Consider the following 27,232-nt stretch of genomic DNA (forward strand, 5'->3'; position numbering starts at 1 on the left):
GAGGTAGCGGGGTCCCTGACGCCATCTATTCAATTGTTTTTCAGAAAAGGTATCAGCTCTCGAAGGCTTACTTCTCAATACCGGCTGCGAGAGCAAGAATGGTGTGTAAAGACGGGAATTTACAAAAGCCCTCATTGCTGACCCTAAGTTCCAGCGAACGACTCGCGTCCTAGCTTTCCTGCCCCCGCCTCCGCTGCGGCCCCGCCCACGACGACCCTGGGGAACTACAAGTCCCGTCATGCACCGGGGCGCGCCGGGAGCTCGCTCCTGCTCCGCCCCCAGCCCGGTCCCCGCCCCCGGCCCCGCCCTCGGCCCCCTCCCGCCGGGTCAGCCCCGAAGAGTCGCCGGTGGCCGCGGCAGACGGAAGCAGAACGACTGCCTCGGCGGCCGCAGGATGGGGGACTCCAAAGTGAAAGTGGCGGTGCGGATCCGACCCATGAACCGGCGAGGTGAGAGCCGAGCACCCCAGGGCCGCCGGGGCTGAGGCGGCAGGTGCCTGGCGCGCCAGTCCCTCGGCCGCCGTGGGGGGTCTGGCGGCCCCGCCCCTATAGTCTGCGGCGGGGCGCGAGGAGGGGGCCGCGGACCCTGAAACCCGCGCCCGCGCTCTCGCTGAGTAGCCCGGCTCCCCTCTTCTCCCCTCCCTTCCCCCTTGGCCAGTCCCGTACCGGGAGCCGCCAGGCCCCTCGTGCCGGCCCCGCTGCCCCTTCCGCCTGCGCCCGCCCCGCCCCGCCCCGGCGCCCTTTCGCCCTCTCGTCTCTCCCGGAGGTTCACGAGGGCGCCCTCGACCCTCTCGCCCCGCCTCGCCCTGGCCCCTCAGCCCCGCGCCTTCCCCGCCAGCTGTCACTGTCGCCCCCGCGCGCGGGTCGCCAGCCCCTGCAACCCGCCTCGGGACCGCCCCGGACCCCGCGTCTCGCCTGGGTCGCCCAAGCCTGCACCGCCGCGGCCCGCGGCCCGCGGCGGGAAGGAGGGCAGGGGGCCAGGTGGGTGCCCCACGGCGAGTTCGTTCCACCTGGGCGTCCTAAGATTGAGGTCAGGTGGAGGAGATGCCTTTTTCGTTGTTTTTGGTCAGTGGAGAAAGTTTTGGTTTTGCCTGAAGTCTCATTGGTCATCTTTCAATAAATAGCTTAAGTGCCAAGATTCTTGTGGAATTGTATCTTTCTGACATTCTCTTAAGTCTGCAGGGAGGGTAGAGAAAGCAGATAAACTGAGTACATTTAAGTCATCTGTAGACCCAGGGAGTGGAGAGAACCCCAAACGTCAGGGGAGAAGGTGGGCTGGGTCTTGGCTTTGATAGTAAAAAGCAGCGTGACTGGGCGAGTTGCTTTAAATAAGATACTGTATTTGAAAACGCTTTATATACAAGGTTCTATCATTGGGGTCACTATTACTGTCCCAGGGGATGACTTTGCCATTGATAAGACTTTGAACTAATTAGAATCATTTAAGTACCAGAGACAACTAAGAAGTTGTAGCTTCTTAGCAAAATCAATGTTAATTTTTATGTAGAAATTATAGGTTGTTTTCCTCTTCTTTGCTCTCTTTTGTGTGTATTGAGACGTACAGATCAACCAGTTGACATAAGCTTTGTTGGTTTGTCCTTCTCGGGGAAATTAATTTCTCATTTGGAGTTACCGCGTCTATGGGAATTGGTTTGTCCTGTTTCTGCTAGGTCCGATTAAGGCTGTCAGGTGAGTTTTTTTCCTTAAGAACTTAATTACTTTAAGTTCTCAACTAGTACAAGATTGAGTCCTGCTTTGCTTCACTAATCTCGTACTCTGACAACACAAAGTAAACGTCGATGCAATTCTGAAAATTTTCAGAAGCGTCAGTTTTTAAATATTCAGGTATTTGTATTTCAGTTTACTTCCAGTTTACCATCACAATAATTTAAAGAAAGAAGCCAAATGAAACATATCTGGGAATTGATTCTGAAAGGATGGTTTCAGCACATTCTTAAAATTTCCTTTTCACAAAAAACTTGGAAATGTCAGTGCTAAAAAGAGGCCGCGAACCAACCACCACAAAAGACATCTCAGATATTTAGAGCCCTTCTTTCCCTCTCCCTTTCTCCATTGGTTTCACTTTTTGAGGGGAATTCGTATGCTTTTCACTCATAAATTGACATTGATATGGTTGTAATAAACATCAGAGTTTAGAGGAAGGCAAAGAAATAATAGTTTTAGCTGTGGAATGGATGTGAGCTGATCCTTGGGTTCAACTCATTTTTAAATTGAGGTTTACCCATAGATTCCATTAGTCTATATAGAGAAGTGCATTATTTGGTGTAAAGTACCTCCTGAGTTCACTTAGTGCCCATTCTTAGCCTTATATTTCCTGACATGCATGTGGACTTCTTTTTTCAGTGATTACCACACATAAATTTGTTCTTTTCCGTTTTTGCTATGAAGTGATTGTTAACATAAATAAAAAGGTTATTATGGAATACAGTGTGGTGGGATTCTAAATCCAGTGATTTTTAAAAATTGGTATCTAAAGTTTTTATAGAAAGACTAAAACAGGCCAGGCACGGTGGCTCACGCCTGTAATCCCAGCACTTTGGGAGGTCAAGGCAGGTGGATCACCTGAGGTCAGGAGTTCGAGACCAGCCTGCCCAACATGGCGAAACCCTGTCTCTACTAAAAATACAAAAAATTAGCCAGACGTGGTGGCGGGCGCCTGTAATCCCAGCTACTTGGGAAGCTGAGGCAGGAGAATCGCCTGAACCTGGGAGGCGGAGGTTGCAGTGAGCCAATATTGCGCCACTGTGCTCCAGCCTGGGCGACAAGAGCAAAACTCCGTCTCAAAAGAAAAAAAAGATTAAAAACCATTTTTCTTTCCAGTAATTTCTTTTTTTCTTCCTCATATGATCTGTAGGAAACTTTCCCTTAATTTTGAAAAGAATATTACTTTGAATAGTTATTAGTATTATAGTGTATAATTATGACAAATAGTAAAACTTGAGTCCTGATAGTTTCTATCATAATGTATAAGTGCAGGAAGCAACCTTATAAATCACTGTCCACAAATGAGGGGATGAGAATGGGTTACTGTGATGATGTAGTTTTACTGTATAGACTCTGATATTTGGAATCACATTAGCTATCTTTTGAGGAAAATCTGAAAATTTCCAGAAAACTCTGGTGTATTAAGTCCTTGTGTGATTCAGTGTCTGGTTGTGCTTAGGTATTTGGAGTTTTAAGGTAGTTAGCTGATTTATTATTTAACAGTTATCCTCGAAGTGAGAGTGTTTTAGTCTTTTTGCTAAACTGTATGTGGGATTGAGAACCTTAGTTATTTGAAGGTTAAGCATTAGGCCCTAATTCAGTAACAGGAAGAGTTGTAATGGCTAATTTGTCAGGAATATTTTTCTAGTCATACATTTATTTTAACATTACACTAAGAAAAGGAAAAATAAAAAGGAAAGAAGTTCACACACTTTCTTCATCCTAACAGCTTTTCTTTTCCATGCCAGTTTGTGCTCACATGTGTATGTAATTTTACATAATTTTAATATTACAACCTTTGTTTTGCCTTTCTTCATCTGAGATACAAAGCTAAACAACTAGAGAAAAAGGGGTAAGTTTTTGTCACAAGATCTTCGAGTTCTATTTGCAGATATTGTTTGTTTTCCAATGTTGTTGTTCAGACTGTACAACTCAACAGATAACTTGTGTGCGGTCAATGCACTGCACAGAACAGCCATTCATACATTATTAACCTGTCTAATCATTACAGGAGCTGAAAGTTTTGTAGCCATAATTGGTGGGATTAGTTAGATCAGCATCATTCTCCTTTCCAGGAATTTGATGTTTTCTAACTTTAGGTGGCTTAAAAAACATTTAATAGTTAAGCAAACTTTTATCGAGTGCCTGCCAGGTATCTAGCTTATGTTAGATAGGATAAGAGCTTAATGCCTTTCCTCAAGGGATTTCCTGTGTTTAAATCTGTGTAAGATCAACTACCAAAATAAGTAAATATCTGTAAAAGGTGTTTGGAATACCTTTGTTACCTATCTAGACTAAGGGGGTAGAACCAGGAAATGAAATAAATGAAGATAGAAACAGTGAAATAGATTATTTCAGGTGTTAGGGAGAATGGACAAGAAATTTATTTCAGGACATATTTCAAATGAGTTTACTTTGCATTTTCCAATACTTGATGTGGTGAAAGACACAGAAGTATGTAATAATGTCTAATAGAGTCAGTGCCTTGGTACTGATCTAGTATCTCAATGGAGGGACTGTTACACAGCGATTAAAATGATGACAGTCAAAACCATTTAACAAGGAAGATCATTTTCTCGGTTAGTGGAAAAAGAATGTAAAGCTGTATGTGTAACTGATCAAATGTATTATGATTGTTACTATGTAAAGGTGTATACAGGAATGGGCAAGAGCTAGAAAGAAACATGAAAAAGTGAAATTGATTGTTCTTATTAGGGGGATTTTACTTCTTAAAAGTTTTCTTAGGGTTGCCTGGTACCATCATATTAAGTTTCTTAAAGCATGCTTTATGGTTCATGCCTGTGAGGAAATGACTGTCATGGGCTTGAAAAGAAAATGCCTGTGAAAAGATTAGATTAAAAGATAAACAGCTGTAGCAGGCTGCTAGTTATTAAGTGCTAGGCGAATGACAGGGAAATAAGGGAATCAAGAGTTTAGACTTCACTGAGGAGGGTGAACTTTAGTTGGACTTCCAGGGAGGAAGCTTATGATGTGAGCACGGGGGAGGGGAGGGGAGGGCATGGATTCTTCGAGGAGGAAGTATGGCCTGAGAGTGAGGACACAAGAGACAAGAATGAGCAAAGCAGGTTTAGGCAGCAGAGACGAGATCTGCCTGCCAGAATGGAGATTCTGTGAGGATAGCTAGAGAATGATGGGACGGGAAAGGTCAGGTGGATTGCAGGAAGCCCTGAATGCGGCCAGGCCAGAAGTCTGGACCTAGGGTGGCTGGTCCATGCACTCTGTTTTGCTTCTTGTGACCTTGTGTGGGTCTTAGACACAAACACAACGGAGAAAAATTGGTAGATCTCAAAGCAAGATTGGAAACCTCAGTAGATGACCGATTTCTGGCGTAGCTGAGCAGGATTTAAAAGTGCTTGCTGAAAATGAAGGCTTGTGGATGGGCAGCGTAAGGAAGCCGGTCAAAATTAAGCAGCTGTGACTCAGAAGGCAAAGGAAAAACCCAGCAAGTGCGAGGAAGCTTAGAAGATGCTGGTAGTCAGTGAAGATGAAGACATAGGTGACCCTTAGGAAATGAAGGGACAGGGGAAGGTGGCTTTGACCCCTGGGGTCACTGGTGATTCTTCAGTCTTCTCAGAGAGATCACTGACAGATGTGGAGCCAAAGAGGACCATGGATGGAAATTTGCTAAAACAGAAGATACTTGTTTTGTCAGCATCTGCTTGATATGTTAATGGTGAATGAGATACACATCTATTACAACATTGTTTTGTTTCTGCTGTCAACTCAGTGACTGAAATTTGGATATATGCACATAGGGCCAGAGGCATTTTAAGAAGAAGGTACACTCTTAAATTCTTTTCCCCAAATCTCCTGTTTTTTTTTTTTTTTCTTTTGAGACAGGGTCTCCCTCTGTTGCCCAGGCTGGAGTGCAGTGGCATGATCATCACTCACTGCATCCTCAACCTCCTGGGCTCTAGCAGTGCTCCTGCTGCAGCCTGCTGTGGCGTTTGGTACACAGGTGTGCACCACCATGTCTGTCTAATTTCAATATTTTTTTGTAGAGATAGGATCTCACTTTGTTGCCCTGGCTGGCCAGACCTCCTTTTAAGAAATATACATTTATAATATAAAATACGATGTTGTTTAATTGGCATTAGCTTTTACCCTCTCACCTCCATAAAACAATGACTGACTTTTCCACTTAAGTGCTGAAAATGGAAGAAACCACTGACAAAACTATTAGTTAAGGAGATGGATTGAAGTGCTGATTGAGTGGAAATGGATGTATTGATCTCTATGCTTGCTCATCACGTTCCCTTGTGTTTGACAGAGCATGTTCTTAAAAAAAAAAAAAAAAAAAAAAATTCGGCCAAGATGAGCAGTGTGCCCTGTGACCTCAGAAGTGCATGAAACTAACTGGTCCACTCCACACAAGTCCGTGACTTAACTGTATGGGGCTTTTGCTCTCAGGAGATAAAGATATCTTTAGAAAATGGTATCCATTAGTCATTCATTTCAACAGTGTCGATTGAAGAAAAAGAAAATAGCTGCTTTTTGACAGCTTTCTATTTGCAAGCAGTGGAGTTCAGTGCATTTTAATGCTTTATTTTATTCTTCAAACCAGACTTTGAAAAGGAATGTAGGCCAGGTGTAGTGGCTCACCCCTGTAATCCCAGCACTTTGGGAGGCCGAGGTGGGTGGATCACTTGAGGCCAGGAGTGTGAGACTAGACTGGCCAACATGGTGAAATCCTGTCTCTGCTAAAAATACAAAAACTAGCTGGGTGTAGTGGCGAGTGCCTGCAATCCCAGCTACTTGGGAGGCTGAAGTGGGAGAATCACCTCAATCTGGAAGGCAGAGGTTGCAGTGAGCTGAAATCGCACCACTGCACTCCAGCCTGGGTGACAGAGCAAGACTGTCTCCAAAATAAAAGGTAGTAATTGTAGCATTTCTATGTGACAGAACCTCAGAGAGGTTAATTAACATTCCCAGAACTATAAAACCCACCTGTGCATTTACTGCAATGTTGGACATCATTATCTTTAAGGGGATCTTGCAATCCTGAGATCACTTCATTTTCAGAGATGTGCAGGATACACTGGAAGCGTAAGTCTTGATCTTCCACCAAAAGAGCTCTCAGTCTTGTTGATAATAAGAGATGCCTATGTGAGTTCATTGGAAGAACATATGTACCTAGTGCACTGATGGCAGCAAATCATGAATTAAAGAAATGGGGGCGGGATTTGAGAACAGCACAGAAGACAGCTTGAGCGGGCCCCTTGGCTCCAAGTCCCACTGGGGTGACGTGGAGGAGTCCAGATGGGTGCTGCACATGCCGTGGATTTGTGTCGGCATCTGAGGATCACTGAACTTGGGAAATCCCCTGCGAAGCCTCTGATTTAGATGACTGGGTGAATGCTGGTGTCATTAACTGAATCAGAAGCACAGGAGAAGCAGGTTTTAGGGTGGAGGTGTGGGAAATGATGAGTTCTAGTCTCAGACAGTCCAACAGTATGTCATCAGTGCTTATGTGCCATGTACCTTGCCCGCAACTATGAATAAGATGCAGTGTGCCTGGAAGCAACTCAGCACAATTGGGTTTTAGGTGTCTGAAGTGCAGCCAGGTGGATGGATCCAGAAGACTATTGTGAATATGAGTCTGAAACGAAGGGACTGGACATAGGTGTAGATTTGGGAGTCATTACTGTAGGTGGAAGATAGAGCACCTCAGGTGTGTCTGTGATAGAGGCGGTCACAGAGGCCAAGAAGAGCAACCTCAGGAGAATCAGGTGAAAGCAATGTTGTGGATGCCTAAGAAGGAAAAATGTGTCAGAAGAGTGAAAGGTCAGCAATCACATGTCACAGGAATGGCTGTGTGATTAACACAGAATTGTGTTCAGTGGATTTGGTGTTCTGATGGTCAGTGTTAATGTTCAGGATAATTTCACTGAAATGAATTAGTGTTGGGCATTGGAAGTGGGCTGAGGCGTGAGTGGGCATGCCAGTATGGAGGCAGCGAGTCTCAAGAACATTCTTTCAAGAAGCTCCAGGTAGAAGGGGGAGGGTTCAGAGTGGTACCTGGAGGGGTAGGTACTTTTTTTTTTTTTTTAATTTTTGGAGATATTTGAACCTTGTATAGATAGAGCCAATAGAGAGAAGTTTTTGAAATATGGGAGGAAGAGAATAACTATATAATGGGAAAGCCCTGGAATTTCAAGCTTCATTTTCTTGATGGGGTAAAATGTGAGATTATTGAAAGTAGGAGGAATTTGGTGAGCTGGGGTATTCTGAGTAGTGAATGTGTAGGAATGTGGTTGAAGGACCCTAACTGTATTTTCTATCTTTTGAGGGTCGTGGGGTCATCCATTCCAAGTTTTTTCTTCTTGGTTTTTAGATATAAGTCACATCCCCAAAGTGTACCATTACTGGGTTTTAGTTTACTCACAGACTTGTGCAGCCATCGTTACTATCCAATTCCAGAACATTTTCATCACCCCACAGAGAAACCTTGTACCTGTTAGCAGTCACTCTCCATTTCACACTCCCCAGCCCCTGGCAACCACTAATCTACTTCCTGACTCTATGGATTTGCTTATTCTGGACATTTAATACATGGAATCCTATATTATGTGGACTTTTGTATCTGGCTTCTTTCACTCGGTATAACGCATTCAGGGCTCATCCATGTTTTGTCATGAATCAGTGCTTCATTCTTTTTTTTTATTATTATTATACTTTAAGTTCTAGGGTACATGTGCATAACGTGCAGGGCTTCATTCTTTTTATAGCTGAACAACATTCTGTTACACAGATATGCTGTGTGTTGTATTCATTCATCGATTGATGGGCATTTGGCTTGTTTCCAATTTTTGGCTATTATGAATGATGCTTCTTTGAATATTTATGTACAAGCTTTTGTGTAGACATGTGTTTTCATTTTTCTCATATATGCATATATATAGGAGTGGAATTTCTGGGTCATATAGTAACTAACTTTTGAGGAACTGTTTTCCAAAGCATCTGAACCATTTTACATTCCCATAGAAATGTGTGAAGGTTCCGCTTTCTCCACATCCTCACCAACACTTGTTCTTGTCTCTCTCCATGAGTATTGCTATCCTAATGGGTATGGAGTGGTATCTGTGGTTTAGATTTGCCTTTCTCTGGTGGATAATGTTGAGCATCTTTTCATGTGCATATTGGCCATTTGTATAGCTTTGGAGAGATCTCTATTCACATCTTCCCCTTATTTCAAATACTGTTTTTTTGTCTTTTTATTACTGAGTTGTAAGACGTCTTCATACATTCTGGATACCATTCTGTTATCAAATAGATGATTTGCAAATATTTTGATTTTATGGGTTGCCTTTTCACTCCCTTGTGTCCTTTGATTCATTAAAGTTTTACATTTTGATGAAGTTCAGTTTATTTTCAGTTGCTTCTGATTTTACTATGATTTCTGAGAAACCATTATCTAACATCATGTGGATTTCATTTGTTTTCTTCTCAGAGTTTGATAGGTTTAGCTCTTACATTTAGGTCTTTGATCCAGTTGGAGTTTTGAATGTGGTGTGAGGTAGGGATCCAACTTCATTCTTTTACATGTGGATATCCAGTTGTTCTAGAACCATTTGATGAAAAGACCATTGTTTCTCCATTAGATTGTCTTGGTATCCTTGTCAAAATCAATTGACCATAACTGTGACAGTATGTTTCTAGACTCCCAATTCCATTCCATCAATTTATATATGTCTTTCCTTATGTAAGTACCACGCTGTCTTGATTACTCTACCTTTGTAGTAAGTTTTGAAACTGGGAGTCAAGTCCTCTGACTTTGTTTTTCTTTTTCAAGATTGTTTTGGCTATTCTAGTTCTGCCTTATGAGTTTTTTTTTTTTTTTTTTTTTTTGGAGACAGTGTTGCTCTTCTCACCCAGGCTGGAGTGCAGTGTCATAATCTTGGCTCACTGCAGCCTCTGCCTCCCGAATTCAAGCGATTCTCGCACCTCAGCCTCCTGAGTAGCTGGGATTACAGGTGCCTGCCACCACGCCTGGCTAATTTTTGTATTTTTGGTAGAGACAGAGTTTCACCATGTTGGCCAGGTGCCTTATGAGTTTTTTAAAATACCTGTTTGTTAGTCTTCTGAGGTTGATTGGTTTCTTTTTTAAACTATTTATTTAGAGATGGAGTCTCATTCTGTTGCCCAGGCTGAAGTGCAGTGCTGTGATCATAGCTCACTATGGCCTTGACCTCTTGGGCTCAAGAGGTCTTCCCACCTCAGCCTCCCAAAGTGCTAGGATTATAGGCATGAGCCACTGTGCCCAGCTGATTCATTTCTTGAGTATGAACATTTTATGTTTTTGGTCACATTGGATTATTTTATTTGTTTTTAGATATGGGGTCTTGCTCTGTTGCCCAGGCTGGAGTGCAGTAGCACAATCATAGCTCATCACAGCCTTTAACTCCTGGGCTCAAATGATCCTTCCATCTCAGCCTCCTGAGAAGATGGGCTACAGGTGCATGCCACTACACCTGGCTAATTATTTTTTAAAAAATTTGTTTTAGGGACAGATTCTTGCTGTGTTGCTCAGGCTAGTCTTGAACTCCTGGCCTCAGGTGATCCCCCTGCTTCAGACTCCCGAGTAGCTGGGGGATTATTTTAATTATTTTCACACTACCATGTCTCCTGTCCTAACCTGGCATCTCATTCCTACGTTAGCCATGTTGGAGCTCAGTTATATTTTAACCTTTTATTTATTTAATACATTTTCATGTTTACTAGTAACAATATAAAAGTAGTGATTAGGATATTTTACATACTTCTTTTTAGAAAACAAAGACCAATTTGCTTTTTACTTATATGGTATCACGTAATTTTTTTCTCCCAGGGTCAGCAGATCTCAATAAAAAAGGGGGTCCCAAGTGACTTATAAACAGAACAAAGTAGTATAAGTCGTGTTTCCTGCTACGCCATTAAATATTAGATTCCAATTGGGGAAACAAGTCTTTCCTACATAAATATCATTGATGAGTGTTTTATTTATGAAGGTGTGTAGACATGGAAAAGTATTGGGTATGTGACACTAATTGGTTGAAAATAGGATCACATGTGGCATGCAAAGTTTGTGGTTGAATAAGTAAATCTTACAAATAGTTTATTATCTACCTTTAAAAAATGAACCCAAGTGAATTTAACAGTAAACTATAGATATTTAGGAACTTGACTGGTAGGTAAAGGGAGGTACACCTATGTTTCTGGATAGTAGATTTGGTTTGGAAATTATTACTAATTTTCTGGAGAATTAGAAAAGCAGATTACTAAGTAGGCAACTCAGAATTATTTTGTTCAAACTGAGAATGATGCATTTCTCCAGATGGAACATGAGTTTTGTAAAGGGAGTCTCCCAGGCCCTGCCCGTATTTTACTATGATGTCATTGGGGTGGGAGCCATAGCTGATGTGTACATCGAAGAAAGACTTGTTTTAAATTATTGTTCACTTTTACAAGGTGACTAATATGCTGGCTGAATAAACTGTTGATATTTTAATATTCATTGTGGGGAATTTGCCCTGGAGAGGAATCTTGTTTGGAAAATAATACGGGATCTTTAATGTTGTTGGTGGAATGTATTAATTTCTTCCTTTCTTTCCTCTTCCCCTTCCTCCCTTCCCACTTCCCCCTTCTCCCATCCCCTTTCCTTTTTTCCTTTTTCCTTTCCTTTTTCCTTTCCTTTCCTGGCTCATGAATACGTCAAAGCATTCGTGGTTCTGAGTATTGTAAAGCTTGATTAGTCATGAAATAAACTTAACAGTGCTACCTTAATATCACTCTTGCTTTTAATTGCTTTTTATACATAGTACTAATTAAATTATAATCTTGCTATTTTAGGCTTCACTATGAATAAACTTGTCCATGTGTTACTTATAATGAGTATTGAGTGCTATATTTTATATTGTGAAATACAATATAATATTTACCATTTTAGCCTATGAAGTGCACAGTTCAGTAGCATTGTGTACATTTCACATTGTTGTATCACCATCACCACCATCTATTTACAGAACATTTTTCATCTTGCAAAACTGAAACTCTATCTCCATTAAGTAACAACTCCTCTTTCTCATTTTCCCCCAACCCTGTAACCCCCATTTTACATTGTGTTTCTATGAATTTGACTACCCTAGCTACCTCATGTAAGTGGAATCATAGTCCTTTTGTGACTTGCTTATTTCGCTTAGCATGATGTCTTCAAGGTTCATGTTATGGTGCGTCAGAATTTCCTTCCTTTTTAAGGGTGAATATTGCAGTGTATGTATATACATTTTGTTTATCCATTCATTTAACAGTGGGTGCTTGTGTTGCTTCCGCGTTTTAGCTGCTGCCGTGAACACGGGCACAATTTAGTGCTGTTTTTACAAAGGCAGTGCATAGCAGCTAGGCTCTTTTTAATTTAGTATTTTAAACCAAGAGAAAGGTGTTGATCTTTTGGATTTTTGGTAGGTGTGTTTTGTTTTTCCAGGCTAAGTTTAAGGCTTAAATTTGTAACTGCTATTTAATCATTGTTTTTGCTTTTTTTTTTTTCTTTTTCCAGACAGGTTCTCCCTCTGTTGCCCAGGCTGGAATGCAGAGGCATGATCTTGGCTCACTGCAACCTCTGCCTCCCGAGTTCAAGTGATTCTCTGGCCTTGGCCTCCTGAATAGCTGGGGATTACACTCGGCTAATTTTTGTATTTTTTGTAGAGACAGGGTTTCACCATGTTGTCTACGCCACTGCTTTGCTCTCTAAGTATTATATACAGCAAGAAGTTTTCAGTGGCGAGTGTGTCACATTTAAAATCTTGTAGCAATATAATTTAATTCAACCAACTAGTAACATTTGATGGTACACTAGCTATAGCATTTTATATTGAAATGCATTTCATATTAAAATGCTTTTCATATATCTGACCCTTAAGCTTGCTTCAAATCTCATTGCCTTTATTTGCTTGGGTGTGTGTCCTAGATGTTCTGCTCGTGTATATATTCTCAATAGTCCTTTGAAAAGCCTTCTCTTAATATCCTTCAATCCACAGGGTTGGGGTGGGAATTTTATTTGACAAAAAAGATTGTCTGAAATAGTGAAGATAGTTGTTTACATATTAAAGGCCATCTTTGATGGGTGTTGGATGTAAGGGACATTTGTAAGTTGCCATCTTAGGACAGAATGAGTTTAGGTTAGATGTATTATTAGTTATTAGGTGATTTTTTTTGTATTATTTTGGATTTTCCAGGATTGGTCCCTTAATCACACCATTTAATTCTTCCAAGTTACTGGTTTTATCTGATGACATACATGGTGTAGGGGGTGGCAGAGGGAGAAGTTGTTAAGAGCATAGGAGAGAAACGTGAATGCTGAAGGACGGTGTTTGGCTCCCTTCTTAAGATAATTTGAAATGAAGGAACTGCACTATTGTAGGGAAAATATTTGATGAACCACCCATTTTTTTGAGGCCTGCATTCTAGATGTATTCTGTGTGAGAACTGCACTTGCAGTTCTTCTGTGCAGACCAAATGTTCTTGCAAGAAACTAATGACCAACTTTGTGGTGGGTGGTGAGTCACAGTAGATTTCCGGAGAGTTGATAATGTGCTTGTGTATGATATAGATTTGACTGTGAGGAGCCAGCTGATACAATATGGTCAGATTGCATTAAGCAGTGGTTTTAAGAAACTCATGGACCTCTGGGCCTGAGGAAGTGAAGGGGTAAAATTGTGTGTTTGAAAAATTGTTGCAGTGTGGCTGAGACTTGCTTGCAGCATTTCTGTGATTGATAGTCTAGAGTAGATTTAAACACAAAACATTAGAAATAGATTTTAATGCTAGTTGACCACATTAGAACAGATTTGTCTTTTTTGGGTTAGTATTCCACATTTAGGTAAAACATAACTAAAGTTTTCCTTTTGATTCTCTTTGCTCTTTGCTTGAAAAATGTGTGGCTAAAAGAGAGACCACTAACTACTTAGTACTTTTTGAATATGTATTTAAGAATAAATGTAAAATAACTGATGTGAGAAAAGTTAAGTTTTGGCTAGTACAGGGAAGGAAGTTTTTGTTTTGCTTTTTTGCATTTGGCTTAATTATGTGAGTTAAAGTGGAAAAAAAAACAATTACCTTTCTTGAGAGTGGAAACACTCTTAAGTTATAATGAATATGACATTGACCTTGGGCAAGGTTCTTTAGGAAGTACAGAATAACTCTGACATGGTATTGTTCCTTTCCTTATCTTCTTCTTTTCTTTTTATTTTTAAGACGGAGTCTTGCTCTGTCGCCCAGGCTGGAGTGCAGTGGTGTGATCTTGGTTCACTGCAACCTCCACCTCCTGGGTTCAAGCGATTCTTGTGCCTCAGCCTCTTGGAGTAGCTGAGACTACAGGCACACGCCACCACACCTAGCTAAATTTTTGTATATTTAGTAGAGACGAGGTTTCACCATGCTGGCCAGGCTGGTCTCAAACTCCTGATCTCCAGTGATCCACCGCTCTCGGCCTCCCGATGTGCTGGGATTACAGGCATGAGCCACTGTGCCTGGCAGAGCTTATCTTTTAGTAGTGGAGATAAGGGAAACAGAAATAGTTTCATACCTTGGGTCAGAAAAATATAAGAATATAAAAATATGAGATCATAAACAAGCCATGGTCTTTACTTTTTTAGAACAGCTGTATTGAGACATCATTCATGCCCCATACAATTCAACCAGTTCAGTTATTTTTAGTTTGCTCCCAGTTGTACAGCCATCAGCACAATCAATTTTAGAACATTTTCATCAGTCCTGAAAGAAAACTGTACCTGTTAGCAGTCACTCCTTGGCCCTAGACAACACTAATTTATTTTGTCTCTATAGATTTCCCTATTCTGGATATTTCAAGTAAGTAGAATCATACGACGTATGGTGTTTGATGACTGGCTTTTTTCACTTAGTGTTAGCTTCGTACACAGTGTAGCTTTTATCAGTTCTTGATATAGTTTGGCTGTGTCCCCACCCAAATCCCATCTCGAATTATAGCTCCCATAATTCCCTTGTGTTGTGGGAGGGACCCAGTGGGAGATAATTGAATCATGGGGTCAGTTTCTCCCATACTGTTCTTGTGGTAGTGAATAAGTCTCACGAGATCTGCCTGGTTTTATAAGGGGAAACCGTTTTCGCTTGGCTCTCCTTCTCTTCTCTGCCGCCATGTGAGATGTGCCTTTCGCCTTCTGCCGTGATTGTGAGGCCTCCCCAGCCACATGAAACTGTGAGTCCATTAAACATCTTTCTTTTGTAAATTGCCCAGTCTCGGATATGTCTTTATCGCAGTGTGAAAATGGACTAATACAGTTCTTCATTCCTTTTTATTGCTCAGTAGTGTTCTATGCTAGGGATATACCACATTTACCCATTTGTCAGTTGATGGACATTGGGTTGTGTCCACGTTTTGGCTGTTATGAGTATCCAAATAATGGTACTGTGAACATTTGTGTACAAGTTTTGTGTTCTCATGGGTATGTATCTAGGAGTGGAATTGCTGGGTCAGGTGGTAACGCTGTTTAACTTTTTGAGGAGCTGCTGGACTATTATCCAAAGTGACTGTACCATTTTACATTCTCACCGGTAATGTATGAGGGTTCTAATTACTCTACACCCTTGCCAACCCTTGTGATGATCTGTCTTTTTGATTATAGTTATCCCAGTGGGTGCGAGGTGGTATTTCATTATGGTTTTGATTTGCATTCCAGTGTTGAATGATATGGAACATCTTTTCTTGTGCTTATTGGCCATTTTTGTCTCTGTTTTGGAGATGTATATTCAGATCCTTTGCCTATTTAAAAATTTGATTATTTTTCTTTTTTTTTGTGAGACAGGGTCTTACTCTGTCACTTAGGCTGGAGTGCAGTGTTGCCATCACAGCTCACTGCAGCCTTGATTTCCCTGCCCCAAGCCATCCTCCTGCCTCATCCTTCTAAGTAGCTGGGACTGCAGGCTCCCACCACCATGCCTGGCTATTTTTAAACACTATTTTTTTTTTTTTTGTAGAGACAGTCTCTGTTGCCCAGGCTGGTCTCAAACTCCTGCGCCCAAACAGTCCTCCCAACTTGGCCTCTCAAAGTGTTGGGATTACGGGCGTGAGCCATTGTACCTGGCCTATTTGTCTTTTTATTATTGAGTTGTAAGGGTTCTTTATATATTGTGATGCAAGTTCCTTATTAGATATATGATTTACAAATACTTTTTTGGTTCCCTTTTTCACTGTCGATGGTGTTCTTTGAAGCATACAAATTTTTAATTAAAACTTTTGTTATTGTTTTTAGTGACAGGATCTCTTTTGCCTGGGCTGTAGTACAGTGGCACAGTCATAGCTCACTGTAACCCTGAACTCCTGGGCTCAAAGGATCCTCCCACTTCAGCCTCCCCAGTAGTTGGAATTATAGGCATGTACCATCATGCCTGGCTAATTTTTGGTTGTTTTTTTTTTTTAGAGCTGGGCGGGGGGGGTCTCACTATATTGCCCAGCCTGGTCTTGAACTCCTGGCCTTAAGTGATCCTCCCATCTCAGCCTCCTAAAGTTCTGGGATTACAGGCATGAGCCACCATGCCCAGCCCCAGAGTTTTTAATTTTGATGAAGTCCAGTTTATCTTGTTGTCTGTGTTTTGGGTGTTCATTTCCTAACCCAAAGCCATGTGGATATACACTTATGTATTCTTCTAAGAACTTTATAGTTTTAGTTCTTACATTTAGCCCTTTGATCTGTTTGGAGTTTTGATTGTGATGTGAGGTAGGGATCCAACTTCATTCTTTCACGTGTGGATATCCAGTGTCTCATCATTTGTTGAAAAGACTGTTCTTTCTCCATTGGATTTTCTTGGCACCGTTGTCAAAATCAATTGACCATAAATGTGACAGTATATATTTCTGGACTTTCAATTCTATTCCATTGATTTATATATGCCTTTCCTTCTGTAAGTACTGCACTGTCTTGATTACTGTGGCTTTGTAGTAAGTTTTGAAATTGGAAGGTGAGTGCTCTCTTTTTCCTTTTCAAGATTGTTTTGTCTATTTTGAATTTTTTTGCATTTCCATATGGATTGTAAGACCTTGTTGATTTTTGTAAAAAAGCTAGTTGAGATTTTGATAGGATTGCCTTGAATCTTATAGATCAGTTGGGGAGTATTGTCATCTTAACAGTATTGTCTTTCAATTCATGAACATGCAGTGTCTTCCCATTTGAGTCTTTAATTTCTTTAAAAAGTTTTTTTTTTTTTAAACTGATATATCACTGTTGTACATATTTTTGGGGTGTATGTGATGTTTTTCTTTTCTTTCTTTCTTTTTTCTTTTTTTCTGAGACAGAGTTTTGCTCTTGTCTCCCAGGCTGGAGTGCAGTGGCACGATCTCAGCTCACTGCATGCAACCTCTGCCTCCTGGGTTCAAGCGATTCTCCTGCCTTAGCCTCCCGAGTAGCTGGCATTACAGGTGCCCACCACCATGCCCGGCTGATTTTTGTATTTTTAGTAAAGACGGGGTTTCATCATGTTGGCCAGGCTGGTCTCAAAGTCCTGACCTCAAGTGATTCACCTGTCTCAGCCTCCCAGAGTGCTGGGATTACAGGCGTGAGCCGCCGCGCCCGGCCACACGTGATGTTTTGATACATGTATACAATGTGTGATGTTCAAATCAGAGTAATTGGGATATCCCTCACAAGTCTTAAATTTTTTTCAACAATGTTTTGGAATTTTCAGTGTACAAGTCTTGCATTTCTTTTACATTTATTCCTAAGTATTTTAATATTTTTGATGCTATTATAAAGGAAATTGTTTTCTTAATTTCAGTTTCACATTTTTCATTGCTGGTATATAGAAACACAACTGATTTTTATATATTCTTGTATTCTGCATAACTTGTTCTCAGATTTTTAGTGGATTCTTTAGGATTTTCTATGTCTTAGGATTTACTTCTTCCTTTCCAATCTGGATGCCCATTGTTTATTTTTCTTGCCTAACTGCCCTGACTAGAATTTCTAGTACAGTGGTGAGTAGAAATTGGGTAGCAGACACCCTTGTCTCATTCCTGATGTAGGGTGGGAAGCCATCCAGTCCTTCACCATTAAGTGTGATGGTAGCTGTGGGTTTTTGTTGGTGCTCCTTATCAGGTGGAGGAAGTTTTTTTAATTCCTACTTCATTGAGTGTTTGCATTATGAAAGCGTATTGAATTTTTGTCAAATGCCTTTTCTGAAATAAATTACTTTTTAAAATGACTGTTTTTCTTGTTTTCTATCTGCAGAGATTGACTTGCATACCAAATGTGTGGTGGATGTGGATGCGAACAAGGTTATTCTTAATCCTGTAAATACGAATCTTTCCAAAGGAGATGCCCGGTGAGTTAAGAAACAGTGCTGTGCTCAGTGGATGTTTAAGTAACTGGAAGCATCTGTGGCTGCTGAATTAAGTTGCATTGAATAGATATTGAATGCCTACCCTGTGGAGACATATTGCCGTCTTCTGCGAGCCTGTACTCAAGTTGAAGAGATGAAGTCTATACTATGGGATGACAATGTGCCTGAATGAGTATTAGAGGTAGTAATTGTATTAGAAGCACAGAGAAGACAGTGAGTGTTACATTGAGAAGTAATTGAAGGCTTCTTGAAGGAGGTGCAGCTGGCTGGAGGATTAGCTAGGATGTAAATCGGTTCCTTAGCAATAGTGGCTTTTACTTCTGCCAAGTTCAAATGCTGTCAGAGCCCATTTCAAGTGCTGTCTTCATGAAGGTATGCCTGCAGCCCTCAGTGATTTCTTTCCTCTAAATACCTGTCAGTTATAATCTGTCCTACTTAATTTAATCATAGATTGTTTTGGATTGTTACTTCCAGCTGTACAGTGGATTTTAATGTCTTTGAGGGAAACAGACTCAGGCTGAAGATGAATATTTGAGTATCATTTCTAGATGTGGATGGTAGTATGAACAAAAGGGAAGGGAAGAACATGAATTTGGGGCAAGAAAAGATTATTTTGGGTTTTCTTAGTAAATGGAGGACAGTAAATAAGCTGGGATCAGATTACAGAAGACCTGGAAAGCAGATGAGGAAGTTTGGCCTGTATTTTTGTCAGTAAGATTTTGTTTTTGACAGTTTTTGAGTATTATGATTGAGGATCAAGGAGAATTAGGAAAAGTTGTTGATTGGCAATGTAGAGAGTGGGTCAGAGTGGGGATAGGCTGACCTTTTATGGAGATCAGCTGTATCAGAGATGTTTTCGTACTGTCCCTGAAAGTGGAGAGGACAGGTGAAAGACATTTGGCCTGAGGCTTTGTGCAAAGTAGGATTCATAAATCCTTCTAGAAACAGTGCTGTATTTGGCACTCTGCAGATGTTCTTTTGAGTTGTGTTTAATTGAGTTGAAAAGAGCACTGGACTTGGAGTGAGAAAATCTGAAATCGAATCCTTCATTAGCTTATTGTAGTAAGTTATTTTTAATTTTTTGAAACTGTCTTATGTATCTCACAAGGGTTTTTTTCCACAAAGATCAAATAAGTGATTTTTAAAAGATCTTGCAAAGTGTTCTGTGCAGGGGCAGGTTTATTGTTATTGATGTAGAGACACATCAAAATGTACAGCTTGATGAATTTTCTTAGTGAACATACACCTTATAAGTGGCACCCAGATAAGAAACAGAACGTTACTAGCATGGCAAGAGACTACATCAGGAGAAGTTTTTCTTTCTTTTCTTTTTGTTCTTTATTTTTTTTTTTTTTTTAAGCAGAGTCTCACTGTTACCCGGGCTGAAGTGCAGGGGCGTGATCTCAGCTCACTGCAGCCTCTGCCTCCTGGGCTCAAGCAATTCTCATGCCTCAGCCTCCCGAGTAGCTGGGATTACAGGAGTGCACCACCATGCCCAGCTAATTTTTGTATTTTAGTAGAGACAGAGTTTTGCCATGTTGGCCAGCCTGGTCTCAACTCCTGACCTCAAGTGATCCGTCTGCCTCAGCCTCCCAAAGTGCTGGGATTACAGGTGTGAGCCACCACACTGGGCCAGTTGTTACTTTTTTTTTTGAGACTGAGTCTTGCTGTGTTGCCCAGGCTGAAGTGAAATGGCACGATCTTGGCTCACTGCAGCCTCCGCCCCCCACAGGTTCAACCGATTCTCCTGACTCAGCCTCCCTAGTAGCTGGGATTACAGGTGTCCACCACCATGCCCAGCTAATTTTTGTATTTTTAGTAGAGAAGGGGGTTCGCCATGTTGGCCAGGCTGGTCTCGAACTCCTCACCTCAAGTGATTCGCCTGCCTCAGCCTCCCAAAGTGCTGAGATTATAGGCGTGAGCCACCACACCTGACTGGTTACTACATTTTTAAGCCAAAATGTATTCAATACTTGAGTATACATGTCTACCAAGAAATCACCTAGTTCTAGAGAAATTTCAGCTTTGCAAGGTCAGAAACTTATTTTACTCAGTTTGCTTAATGTTGAGTGGAGTCTTGGGGACTAACATGCCATCTCTTAAGGAGACAGGCAGGACCTCTGATTTTATGTTTACAGTGAGTAAAATATTAATCTCAGCAATCCACTCTTCTCCTTCTTGGTATCAACGAATTGGAAAACCAGGTCAAAACATTGCTGTGAACATAGGATAAGAATGAAGGGACGTTTTTGTCAAATATGGAAAAGATAAATGACAAACTCTTCCTATTCCACACCACTGCTGGGAGCACTCTCGTGACTGAAATACTTGAATCCGCCAGATCAGTGTAGTTCTTCTGTGTATAATCCTGGATACACATGGAAACATTTTATCACTTATTTGCTCATGCAGAGCTATACTGCTTATACTGCTAGAACAATTAATATCTTTTTGGAATGTTCTTTTTCCCCTCAATTAATTTTCTGGATCGGTTTTTGGGATTTTCTAAATCTTTGTCAGCAATATATTTCTAAATTGCTTCCCTTTAAATGACTAAATCTTTAGGCCTTGTTTTATTTGAATTATATCTTAAAACTTTTATCCTACAATTTTTGTTGTTGTTTGTAAGCCATGATGAGATTGTAATAAAACTTTAATGCTTGTCACCATGGTAGGGAAAGTAGTTTCTTTTTGTTGTTGTTGTTTGTTTTTGAGACAGGGTCTCCCTCTGTCGCCCAGGCTGGAGTGCAGTGGCACGATACAAATAGTTTCTTAAGCTAAGTTTTATCTTATGTTTTTGCTTCTTTCTCTCCTCTACCCACCAAACAGGCCTTTCTTGCTAACTCTGGCTAAAAAGTTAATTGGTATACTTAAAACATTGCCTTAAAAGGGATTAAGGTGCATTTTCTCGTAGAGAGTGGGAGCCTCCACTGTATGAATCATTTGTGTTATAAAAGTTGAGGCATAGGTGAGTTTGGAAAATGGAGTGCATTTTCCCATAGGAACTGTTAGTTTCAAGTGAAAAGTTTAACCTAGTGACGAGTTTAACCCACAACTTGAACATACTTTTTTTTTGGTCTCATATCTTTTTTTAAAAATATATTTTGTCTCATATCTTCACATTTCACTGCAATAATCTTAAGTAGTTGTGTACTCAAGGGCCGAGACTGAATAAAATGAATAATCATTCTTTCTGCTTTGTGGAGGACATTCTTATGTGGAAAAGGCTTTTTTTTTTTTCCCCCCTGCTGTGGGTGCGTGGTGATGAAGCATACAATGACTGCTACTTTGCTGTGGTGTCTTCATGCCCAGGGCACCAGCAGTTTCCCCTCCATCATGTTCGTGCCACCAGCACAAATGTCAACACAGAAAGGAAGGCAGATGCCTTAGTACTGTTATGAAAATAATCCCAACCTCCAGACTCGCTGAAAAGCTCTGGGGAACCCGCAATAGTCCTCAGACTACAATTTGAGAGGTTTAACCCAGTTTATAAGCTTCTAAGAAGCAAATAGATGTGCCTGGTTTATTTTTTAAAAAATTTATTGAGATATAATAGTAATACAATACAATCCACCCGTTTAAAGTGAACCATTCAGTGGTTTTTATTACACTTACTGAGTTGTGCAGCCTGCACCACTATCTGCTTGTGTACGTCATTTTTATCACCGTGTTAATTATTCCACTTTCTGTCTCTGTAGATGTGAGATTTGCCTGTTCTGGACATTTCCTATAAATGAAATCATACATGAGGTGGTCTTCTGTGATTGGCTTCTTAGCATCATGTTCTTGAGGTTTATCCACTTCGAGCATTTATCAGTACTTCATTCCTTTTAATGATGAAATAATAGTCTGTTCCATCACATTTTGTTTATCCATTCATCTGTTGATGGGCATTTGGATTGTTTCTACTCTTTTGGCTTCATGGATAATGCAGCTTGTGTACAAGTCTTCGTGTGGACATGCGTTTTCATTTCTCTTAGATTCATTTCTAGTTATGGAACGCTTCTGGGTCATATGATAACTATATTCTGAACATTTTGAGGAATTGCCAAACTGGTTTCCAAAGCTGCTGCACCGTTTTACATTCCCACCAGCAATGCGTGAGAGTTCCAGTTTTTAAAAACTCTCATTTACTGTAAAGAAAATGGAGGTAACTCTGGCTAATTAAAGAGTGCATATCCTGCCTCAAGGCATTCGGATTACAATGAAAAAGCAAAACCAAACATAGTGCTGTCCAAGCCAAACACTCCTGGCCAGATTCAGCCCTTGGCTACTGATTTAGAACCCCGGGTTCTGGTAAACTGGATTCTGGTATACTTCTCTATTGAGCAGTACCTACTTATTTTAAAACAATGTTTTGAAAAATTTGAGCAAAATTAAAAAATATGGTGTACAAAAAGTTCTACAGAATGAAACACTTTTATGTACCTATCAGTTTAACAAATCCTTGCCAATGCAATTTAAACCTATGTGAACTGCCTTCTGTTCACATAGGAACCCTTTCCCTCTCCACTACAGTTCACCACTTTCTTAAATTTGATCTTCTTTCCCTTGTATTTCTTTACATTTTCACTTTATGGAGGACCTTCTTACTGTGGAAAAGACTTGTTTTTTTTTTTTTTTTTCCCCTGCTATGGGTGCGTGGTGATGAAGCACACAATGACAGCTGCTTTTCTTAAGCATACTTGTAGTTGTTTGCCCAGTATTATGTGTACATGAATGCCTTTTTCTAGTGAAAGGCCAGATGGGTGACTTGAAAAAGTTTCACTATTCTTATAAAATACAATGCATGATTTTTTTTTTTTTTTTTTTTTTTTTGAGACAGAGTCTTGCTCTGTCGCCCAGGCTGGAGTGCAGCGGCGCGATCTCAGCTCACTGCAAGCTCCGCCTCCCGGGTTTATGCCATTCTCCTGCCTCAGCCTCCCGAGTAGTTGGGACTACAGGCGCCCACCACCTCGCCCGGCTAGTTTTTTGTATTTTTTAGTAGAGACGGGGTTTCACCGTGTAGACCAGGATGGTCTCGATCTCCTGACCTCGTGATCCACCCATCTCGGCCTCCCAAAGTGCTGGGATTACAGGCTTGAGCCACCGCGCCCGGCCTAATGCATGATTTTTAAAGACCAAAAAAAAAAATGTTAAAAGGAGCTAAAAATAGTATCACCCACTTAGCTTGGGGAAGAAAGCTCAAACTTGGTATTTTATCAAATTTCCTGTTCCTTCTTTTTTTCCTCTTTTGTGTTTCTTTTTCCTTTTAGGTTCCAGGGGTACATGTACAGGTTTGTTACAAGGGTATATTGTGGCCGGGTGCAGTGGCTCATGCCTGTAATCCCAGCACTTTGGGAGGCCTAGGCGGGCAGATCACTTGAGGTCAAGAGTTCAAGACCAGTCTGGCCAACATGGTGAAACCCCATCTCTACTAAACATACAAAAATTAGCCAGGCATGGTGGTGGGCACCTGTAATGGCAGCTACTCAAGAGGCTGAGGCATGAGAATTGCTCGAACCCGGGAGGCGGAGGTTGCAGTGAGCCAAGATTGTGCCACTGCACTCCAGCTCGGGCGATAGAGTGAGACTTAGTCTCAAAACAAAACAAGCAAACAAACAAAAAAACAAAGGTATATTATGTAATGTTGAGGTTTGGGCTTTTATGAATCTTGCCATCCAGACAGTGAACATAGTACTCACTGGGAGTTCTTCAGCTCTTGCCTCCTCCTCCTCCTCCTCCCCTTCCCCCTTTTGGAGTCCCCAGTGTCTGTTGTTCCCATCTTTGTGTCCACGTGTACCCAGTGTTTAATTCCTACTTACAAGTGAGAACATGCAATATTAGGTTTTCTGTTTCTCTTTTGTCCTTTTAAACAAAATCAGAACATAGGCTCTCCCGTCTTATTTGCCATGAATTTCAAGGAAGTGTGCCATGAAAATTGTTTTAGTACACTTCTAGTTCTTTTGGAGACTGAAACAGGGAGCTATACCTCCTCAGAGGTGCTGCGTTAAACATCAGAACCAAAACCTGAAAGGAAAGAACACCTCTATGTAAGTTGCACTTTTCAGTTCCTTGGTCAAGTGTGAGTCCATTTTCTTTCTTAGCCTTTTGTCTTCTAGTACGTGTGTGGCTGGGGGTGGGGGTGGGGGTGGGGGGTTGGGGTATGCCCATTAACACAGTGCTAAATACATCATCCTAGAGTTTCTCCTGTCTTTCTTTTCTGTTTTTTGTTGTTGTTGTTGTTTGTTTGTTTGTTTTGAGACAGGGTCTCACTCTGTTGCCCAGGCTGGAGTGTAGTAATGCAGTCCCTGCTCACTGCCGCCTCTTTCCCCCATGCTCAAGTGATCCTCCTATCCCAGCCTCCTGAGTAGCTGGGACTACAGGCATGTACCACCATGCCTGGCCAATTTTCATTCTTTCTTTGTCCTCTCCACCCCCAAGTGTAAGGTTTTGAGACCAGAACTTTTGGAGGTTGAAAGAATTTGGAGGTTTAGGTGTCAAGATCTTCATTAACCTGAACACTGATTTTTTTGGTGTTCTGTGAGTTGACTTATTCTTTAGAACAGGTGGGGAAGATGCTCTAACATGGATGAAAGTAGCCACAGATGGCACAAATAGGCAGAGACTGTTAATGTTTTACAGTAAAAGATGGTGCTGCCCTCTCCATCCCCCATGTGTCATGTTTAACCTAATGAGCAATAGACAGTGTAAAGGTTAACAGCTGCCTGTCTGATAGTTTTACTAGACATCAATTTAGTCAGTATCATTAGGTAATCAATGAGTACCTAATATGAACAAAGCACACCCAGCCCTTCTTTGGAGCTTCAGTATATTCTGACCCTGGTAGATGTACAGATTGGAGCCCTTAAAGTATGTGCAGAATTAAGTGAGTTTGACCCATGTCCTTACAGTTCTCTTGCAAATTATGTTGCATAATTCTACTGAGGGGAGGGCCTTATGGCATACATGAAGTCATTTTCAGACTAATTCCTTGTTAGTGGAAGGCATCATTAGGTCATATTAGATAATGACTTTTTAGATTTCTCTGGTGCTATGTGGATGCTAATTTAAATAGCGATTTTAATTGAAGGAAGTCATGCAAAATGTAATTATGGTACCCACAATAGACCTGTTTGTTCTCTCTGCTGTGAAATGACTTGAGTGGGGCTAATATTTCTCCTCAAATAGAGTCTGCTCCTCTGGAGAATAGTACGTGGTATGTTTTAATTTCATAATGGGGCTCTTCCTCAGGGAGCCTGTCCCGCTAATTATGTTAGAGTACAGTGGGGAGAGCGTGGTTTTATGTACTCAGAAGTTGTATATGATTCCTCAGCCTTTCCCTTTAAAAAGAATGCTGTGATCATTTACTGCTTTTGAATATACTTGTGAAAATGAATCAGGGAGACTCTTAAAAGCTAAACAGATAAGAAAATATGTGTGGTTGAATGTGTATCATTGCATAATTAATGGAAGCAGATAGTCAAATTCAGCAAATACAAATTTTGCGAAGTTTTACAAGCAGAGTCTAGCTGGTTGCCAAAGTAAACTGTTTGATAGTCTTATTAGTGAACCTCTCTAAACACAAATTACAGTAGACTGCTACTGTAGAATTTGGTATTTTAGCATTATCATTAGACATAAATATTGTTCATGCTTTTACTACTTTTATTGGTGCAGCAATAAGAAGGAATAAACTTTTAAAAAAATGCAAGAAAAAAGAGTCTTTACCTCTGTGCTTGAAATACTACTTGGATACTAGCATTTGATATGAGGACTCAGGGTTTGTGAATATGGTTAGTTGCCAGATCTTGATTAAGTAAGTTATGGATAATAGGAATTACATGTTTTGAATTTTCCTAGAATTCTGGATTCAGCATTAAGTGGTCAGATTGCATATAATATACTAAATAAAATATCGAATTATGAACACAGTTTAGGCAACTACCAGATCCTACTGTTGCATTTTTTTTTTTTTTTTTTTGGTTTATTTTGCTTAGGTTTTTTGGCAGTACTTTTTTAGGGCTCTTTGTCTCAATCTCTAGGGTAGGAGTTGTTACTAATATAAATCAGATACTGTATAAGAATCTAGATTTCTGGGCCTGGTGCGATGGCTCATGCCTGTAATCCCAGCACTTTGGAAGGCCAAGGCGGGCAGATCACGAGGTCAGGAGATCAAGACCATCCTGGCTAACACGGTGAAACCCCGTCTCTACTAAAATACAAAAAATTAACTGGACATGGTGGCAGGTGCCCGTAGTCCCAGCTACCCGGGAGGCTGAGGCAGGAGAATGGCGTGAACCTGGGAGGCGGAGCTTGCATTGAGCCGAGATGGCGCCACCGCACTCCAGCCTGGGCGACAGCGAGACTATCTCAAAAAACAAAACAAAACAAACAAAACAACAACAAAAATAATCTAGATTTCTGTTTTAAAGATGGAGGGAGCAGTATTCCTTGAGGAAATGTGACATGAGAAACCCATTCAACCACAAAAGTTGTTATATCATAACATGTTTATAATTTTTTCTGATGTATTCAATATTTGAACATCAACAGTGTGCCAAGTATCAAGCTAAGAGTTAGGTTAATCTTTACCAATCCTTAGTTCCATTAAATTTATGGTGTTATTCATTTTTTTGCGTGATGTATCTTTAAGCATACTAGTAAAAAAGCAAAACAAAAAACTGGAAAGCAGAAAAAGAAGTTAAATTATTCTGTTGTGCATCTTGTTAGATTTTGCACACTCAAGTTTGAAATTATTAAATTTTGAGAATTGTACATTTTCTCGTGAGAAAGTTTTCTTTTACAAAGAAAGGAGTTTAGAACTCTGCAGTTCTCAAACTTCTTCCACAGAGTTCTTTTAAAAAGCATAGGTATTTTATAGATGGTAAATTTCACCTTTGCTTTACTTTTATCAAACCTAATTTATATATAGTTTTAATTAAGCAAAAACTTATATAGGATGGGTCATAATTATTAAGAGTAGTGACTGTCTTTATGTTTTGACCTGTATATACAAGTCAGTGATCCTTTTGTTCCACTTTTAGGAAAATTGAAATAGAATTTATATAAAGATCATTGAATATGTAAAAGTTTTATTTGCAATTTAATTTTTAAAAACTTTTGTTAATGGATAATTTAAAAGATATGCCAATTTAGGC

The 27,232-nt window shown here is 40.5% G+C and overlaps 1 protein-coding gene across 4 annotated transcripts in view; it reads left to right on the plus strand.

Moving 5' to 3' along the window:
* The first annotated feature begins 330 nt into the window (after nt 1-330).
* The window catches only part of KIF13B (kinesin family member 13B), a 198,629-nt gene continuing 171,727 nt past the window's right edge, over nt 331-27,232 (plus strand). For all 4 annotated transcript variants that reach the window (XM_010370897.2, XM_010370896.2, XM_030937676.1 and 1 more), the window contains exons 1-2: nt 331-449; nt 17,981-18,074. In XM_010370897.2, the coding sequence (XP_010369199.2) occupies nt 395-449; nt 17,981-18,074 (149 nt within the window). In that variant the 5' untranslated portion in view covers nt 331-394. The remainder of the gene's footprint in view (nt 450-17,980; nt 18,075-27,232) is intronic.

This window comes from Rhinopithecus roxellana, chromosome 9 (assembly GCF_007565055.1).
Source record: "Rhinopithecus roxellana isolate Shanxi Qingling chromosome 9, ASM756505v1, whole genome shotgun sequence".
NCBI classification, from domain to species: domain Eukaryota; kingdom Metazoa; phylum Chordata; class Mammalia; order Primates; family Cercopithecidae; genus Rhinopithecus; species Rhinopithecus roxellana.